Source organism: Chiloscyllium punctatum, chromosome 20, assembly GCF_047496795.1.
Source record: "Chiloscyllium punctatum isolate Juve2018m chromosome 20, sChiPun1.3, whole genome shotgun sequence".
Taxonomy (NCBI): Eukaryota; Metazoa; Chordata; class Chondrichthyes; order Orectolobiformes; family Hemiscylliidae; genus Chiloscyllium; species Chiloscyllium punctatum.
In genome coordinates this window covers 92,538,941-92,545,689 of record NC_092758.1, presented here as the reverse complement: position 1 = coordinate 92,545,689, position 6,749 = coordinate 92,538,941, and the positions used below count along the sequence as shown (strand labels likewise).

Sequence of the window (6,749 nt, the reverse complement as noted above, 5' to 3'; positions counted from 1 at the left end):
TCCAAAAAGCTGTGAATGCTTAAGAATTTTAAAATTCAAGACTGGAATAGATTTTAAAGGCAATACAAATAAACTGCTCTTCTTATTAAATAGTGGAATAAGCCCAAAGGTCAGAATAGCCTTTCCTTGTTCCCAATATCTCTCAAAGACATATCCTAGACAGAGCATCTGTGGCTCTCCATTCTTCAAACAAGAATAGGATACACAAACATCCATCATGTTAAAATGATGTTTGCCTTATAAGTGGTTCTTGTTTTATCGCTGAAAAAAAACTCGAAGGAATATTGACTGTAAGAGGAAAGAAGGATTTATTTTGTAGCTGGATACTAGGGCACTGCTGTGTAGTGAGGTCCATAAATTCATCATTAAATAGCCAGACTGATCATCCTATCTTAGTCAATAAAAGCTAGCTGAGCCAGTGAAACACACATTCCCATGAATGATTTTGTTTCTAAATTGATGCCAGCATAAAGATATATAGATTGCATTATCTGAATTAATTAATCCTGCCATCTACCTTAAAAGCTAAGTCAGTCATTCAACATTATATACGTTTTCTTCTGCCGCATGATGCATGTGTATTCCAATAGCACTTTTTGCACTGTGGGTACAAACAGAGAGTACAAAAATAAATAAACAGTGTTAAAATGAGTAAAGTATTTGCAAGGTTTGTAACTCAGGTTGACGTTTAGGGTGTAGGTTTGCTTGCTGAGCTGTATGTTTGATATCCAGACGTTTCATTACCTGGCTAGGTAACATCATCAGTGGTGACCTCCAAGTGAAGCGAAGCTGTTGTCTCCTGCTTTGTATTTATATCTTTCTCCTGGATGGGGATTCCTGGAGTTTGTGGTGATGTCATTTCCTGTTCATTTTCTGAGGGGTTGATAGATGGCATCTGGATCTATGTGTTTGTTTATGGCGTTGTGGTTGGAGTGCCAGGCCTCTAGGAATTCTCTGGCATGTCTTTGCCAGGAACCCCATCCAGGAGAAAGATATAAATAGAAAGCAGGAGACAACAGCTTCGCTTCACTTGGAGGTCGCCACTGATGATGTTACCTAGCTAGGTAATGAAACATCTGGATATCAAACCTATAGCTCAGTGAGCAAACCTACACCCTAAATGAGTAAAGTATCAGTGATAAAATTTGCTTTCGAAAGAAATAGTTTAAGATTGAAATTTTACCTGTCATCTTTTTGGAAATCTTTCACTAAAAGACAAAAATACACATCAGTTAAGGAATAGCAAACATTTCCACAGCCTCCATTTTGGAACATATTTTTATTTTGTAGTATCATTATTTTTAAAATGACATCTGTCTTTTATTTTAAAGTAAATGGTGGAATATTCCCCTTCCTGGTGTACCATTGGCAATGGCAAGAAAATTGAAAAAAATGGCGAGAGTGAAAAAACATCCAGGGCGGCACAGTGGCATAGTGGTTAGCACTACTGCCTTACAGTGCTAGAGACCCAGGTTCAATTCTCGCCTCAGGTGACTGACTGTGTGGAGTTTGCACATTCTCCCTATGTGTACATGGGTTTCCTCCGCATGCACCGGTTTCCTCCAACAGTTCAAAGATGTGCAGGTCAGGTGAATTGGCCATGCTAAATTGCCTGTAGTGTTAGGTGAAGGGGTAAGTGTGTGGGTGGCGGGTCAGTGTGGACTTGTTGGGCCAAAGGGCCTGTTTCCACACTGTAAGTAATCTAATCCAATTTTAACTGGTAATTTAGGAATTAGGAGTGGTGCATGTCTTATTTCCCTGCATTTGTATTGCATTGTTATCTTAACTCACCTTATTTTTCCACCTCTTCCAATTCCTCTATTCTTCCATGAAAAGTTCATGAGATGTAACTCACAGAGGGCACCTGGTGGCTGTAGCTCACTGAATGATTGGCTCAGCCACTGCTTGCAGGAGGTGAAGGTGTAGTATAATGTCACTGGGCAATAATACAGAACCCAGGGAGATATTCTTTAGATAGGAGTTCAAATCCTATCGTAACAAATGGCAAAATTTGAATTCAGCAAAGATTTGGAATTAAAACCTAGCTTAAGAGTGACTATGCAACCATTGTCATAAAAATGTAAAAACCGTTATTGCCCTTTAGGGAAGGAAGTCTGTCATACTTACCAGTTTGGCTTGTATATAACTCCAAACCCACAGCAATGTGGGCAATTATTAACTGCCTTTGACAATTAGTAATTTGTGATAAATGGCCTAGCCTGAGATTTCTACAGCTCATGAATGAACAAAACAAAATTTCATCATCCAGCTGTGTGTGCAGCCCAAAGTCCCTTCATACACCTTGAACATCACCTTCCACAATTCTTCACTTATGCAGAAACATCTGAAAATCAATGGCTTCTTGGACAAATTCACACACTAACTCAACTCTTTGACACTGTATATTGGAGTCCAGGCACACCTTTGACTTGTACGGTTCTGTCAGGTTGTTTTGCAAGTAGGATCACACATACAAGTCACGTACTTGCAAAGAATATACCTTATAGTTCATTCTTTTCAGTGTTCACTTATGTTGTGTTTACCTGGAGGTGGTCTGCCTATGTGCTTTGCATTGCTTTTGAGCACAGAGATGAAAATGTGTTGCTGGAAAAGCGCAGCAGGTCAGGCAGCATCCAAGGAGCAGGAGAATCGACGTTTCGGGCATGAGCCCTTCTTCAGGAAGAAGGGCTCATGCCCGAAACGTCGATTCTCCTGCTCCTTGGATGCTGCCTGACCTGCTGCGCTTTTCCAGCAACACATTTTCAGCTCAGATCTCCAGCATCTGCAGTCCTCACTTTCTCCTTTGACCACAGAGGGTCAATATCACTTTTTATGGATTCCTGATGAATGAGGCTATCTGCAGTCAAGAAGTCAGTGCTTAAAATGAGTTATACTTGTCCTTTATGGAACTGAAAGTCAATGATGTGAATGGTGTCAACTTGTCAGTCACCCTGCGTGGACCTACAGAGCAGCTGCATACACGTAACAACCGTGCAGCTTTAGAGTGAACATTGCTCCCAATACGATTCCTGAGCCCTGGTCCTAAAGCTTAGTCATGTCAATTATCATACTACACTGTTGGTCTGTCAAAGCCAGCATTGTTGCAACTGTTGATGCCCCCTCCTCCCATAGTACTGCAATATAATCTTTCTTGGGTGGTGGTGCTGGTTTTTTTGTATAGAGCATCAAGATTTCCATTGTCCTGCTGCACTTGCAATTTCCTTCTGTGCTGAATGGTTTCTGCTACTACCATCAGAATAAGGACCACAATGTAAAAGTTCCAGGTAGAGGCAGTAAATCAGAAGAACTAAGATCATTACTTACACTTCTTCTTGAAGATAAATATAGCTATTCCAGTGAGAAAGATTAAAATCCCCAAGCCAATGCCAGTCCAAACTTGAAGATGTGCAGTTGATGAACTTTCGTCCTGGAACACAGTAAGATTAAGTAACACTTACTTGAAATGCATTCTATATGAAGAGATGTCAATGTAAAATTACAGAGATGTTCATTGTCTTTTCTTTACAATTCACCCTTAAACCAAAGAGATATTTAAAAATTCAGACATTTTTGTCCTCTACTTTACATTATGTATTTCTATTGTCGGGAGTAAGTTGCAAATCTTCTCAAAACTCGCTAAGTTGCAAAGCTTTTTCTCAATAATTATACACCATGATAATTGTATTCACAAAAATTCCACATTTCATAATTTCAGTACTTTTCTAGCCCTTCAAAGTAGGTAGAAAAGAAGTCCAGGTGTAAACCACCACAAGTGGACAGTTCTCACTGACCCTCAATGTCAGATGGATCCCCATCAAATCAAAACAGGCTGATTTTGCAATAGTCCTGTTTTTCATGTACTTTCTACTTTACTCCAATTGCTGGTTGCCATGTCCAATTAACTCTTAATGATTAACCTTTAATGGTCTGGTTTGGAGATATTTTTAAAGCCTAACACTATAGATGTAATACTCCCCACTTACTCTATCAGCACTTTAAGGAACTTGATGCCATCCAGAACAATTTAGCCCAATTAATTGGCATCACATCCATAAACAGCTGCTCCCTCCACCACTGATGTTCAGTGGCAGCAAGCATCTACAAGCTACTCTGCAGAATTTCATAAAGACTTTTTCAGTAGCACTTTCCAAACCCATAATATCTACCACCTAGAAGGACAAGGGTATCAGATACATCGGAACTACCAAACCTGCAAGTTACCTTCCAAGCCATGCACCATTGTGAATTGGAAAGAGTCACACTCCTTCAGTATCACTGAATCAAATTCCTGAAGCTCCCTCTCTAACAGAACTGTGGGTCTACCTTCACTAAATTAACTGCAGCCATTTGAGAAGGCAATTCGCCATCACCAGCAACTAGGGATGGCTCAGTCACCAACATCCATACAACTTGAATGAATAAAAATTATGGTGGTTGTTGGTGTCATTGCAACAAAACTGACTGTCTGGAGCTTTCGCAATGATCCACAATTGAGGAATAGGGGCAACTGGCCATAGCGATTATTTCTCTTCGGAGGTTCATCAGTTTTCAAGGTTCTATGACTGTGTATTTTAATCATGTGCACCAAATACCAGAAATTCAAGTTACACAATGATTTGACGTAGTTTGGGAATTATGGACAAATTGGGCTGAATAGAACACAATGTAGAATAGTACAGCACAGGAACAGGCCCTTCGGCCCACAGTGTTGTGCCAAACATGATGGCAAATTAAACTAATCCCTTCTGCCTGCCCATGGACTATATCCCTCCAATCTTTGCTTACTCATGTGCTTTTTAAAAGCCCTTTAAATGTCCCCATCATATCTTCTTCTACCACTACCCCGGCAATGTGATCCAGACTCCTACTTCTTTCTGTGTAAAAAACTTAACCTTCACAAATCCTTTGAGCTTTCCCAACTTACCTTAAATGCATGCCCTCCAGTATTAGACATTTCATCTCTACAAAAAAAGACTAACTGTATAACCTTATTTATGGCCCCCATAATTTGAGAAAGGCCTACCAGGTCTTCCCTCAGCCTGCAGTGCTTCAAAGGAAACAATCTCAGTTTTTCTAGCCTCTCCTTATAACTTACATCCTCTAATCCAAGCAGCATCCTGCAAACCTCTTCTGCCCCCTCTCCAAAGACTCCGCATTCTTCCTGTATGGCAACCAGAACTGAATGCGGTACTTAACTAAGTTGAATGTGGCTAAACTAAAGCTTTATAAAACTGCAACATCCTTCATGACTCTTATATTCAATGCCCTAACCAATAAAGGCAAACATGCCATATGCTTTCTTTACCATCATATCTACTTGTGTGGCCACTTTCAGGGAGCTATGGACTAGGACCCCAATATCCCTCTGTACATCAATGTTGTTCAGGGTCCTGCCCCAAAGGATCCTTCCACATCCGACAGAAGTTTACCTGCACTTCCACACATGTCATCTACTGTGTCCATTGCACCCAATGTGGTCTCCTCTACATTGGGGAGACAGGACGCCAACTTGTGGATCATTTCAGAGAACATCTCTGGGACACCCACACTAACCAACCGCCCCATGGCTGAACACTTCAACTCCCCTTCCCACTCCGCCAAGGACATGCAGGTCATGGGCCTCCTCCATCGCCAAACCCTGACCACCGGACACCTGGAGGAAGAACACTTCATCTTCTGCCTTGGAACCCTCCAACCACATGGGATCAATGTGGATTTCACCAGCTTCCCCACCTTATCCCAATGACACCAACTTGGCACTCCCTTTTTGAGCAGTCCTACCTGTCCATCTTCCTTCCCACCTATCCACTCCACTCTCCTCTCCAACCTATCACCATTACCCACACCTTCATCTAGCTATTGCATTCCTAGCTATCTTCCCCCAGCCAGACCCCCTCCCAATTATATCTCAGCTCCCATGGCCTACAAGCCTCATGCCTGATGAAGGGCTTATGCCCGAAATGTCAATTCTCCTGTTCCTCAGATGCTGCCTGACCAGCTGTGCTTTTCCAGCACCATACTCTTTGACTCCTGCCATTAACTGTATATTTTTCCCTTAACATTTGATCTCCCAAACTGCAACACCTCACACTTGCCCAGATTAAACACCATTTGCCATTTCTCTGTCCATTTCTGCAACTGATCTATATCCCACTGTATCCTTTGAGAACTTTCTGCACTACTCACAACTCCTTTGATCTTTGTGTCATCTTCAAACTTACTAACCCATTGATCTATGTTTTCATCCAAGTCATTTATATATATCACAAACAGCAGAGGTCCCAAATGGATCCCTGTGGAACGTCACTAGCCACAGACCTTCAGCCAGAAACACCCTTCCACCACTACACCCTGCCTACTATGGGCATGCCAATTCTAAATACAAACATTGCTCCCATAGCTCCCATACATTGTAATCTTCTTAATGAGCCTACTATGAGGGACCTTGTCGAAAGCCTTATTAAAATCCACGTAAACAATATCTACTGATTTAGCCTCATTGATCGGTTTTGTCACTTCCTCAAAAAAATCAACCAAGTTAGTAAGACATGACCTGACCTGCACAAAGCCACATTGACTGCCCTTAATTAGGCTATGCTCTTCCAAATGCACATAAATTCTATCCCTAAAGAATCCTGTCAAATAGCTTCTGAACTTCTGATGTGAGACTCAGCGGCCTATAATTTCCTGAATTCTCCCTATTTCCCTTCTTGAACAGAGGAACAACATTAGCTATTTTCCAGTACTCA

General features: G+C 41.4%; 1 protein-coding gene across 1 annotated transcript in view; it reads right to left on the bottom strand.

Moving 5' to 3' along the window:
- Window positions 1-291: 291 nt before the first annotated feature.
- Window positions 292-6,749, bottom strand: part of LOC140491820 (hepatitis A virus cellular receptor 2 homolog) — a 30,988-nt gene continuing 24,530 nt past the window's right edge. The window contains exons 5-7 of the mRNA XM_072590214.1: window positions 3,325-3,427; window positions 1,184-1,208; window positions 292-601 (exon numbers count right to left, since the gene is read on the bottom strand). Of these exons, the coding sequence (XP_072446315.1) occupies window positions 535-601; window positions 1,184-1,208; window positions 3,325-3,427 (195 nt within the window). The 3' untranslated portion in view covers window positions 292-534. The remainder of the gene's footprint in view (window positions 602-1,183; window positions 1,209-3,324; window positions 3,428-6,749) is intronic.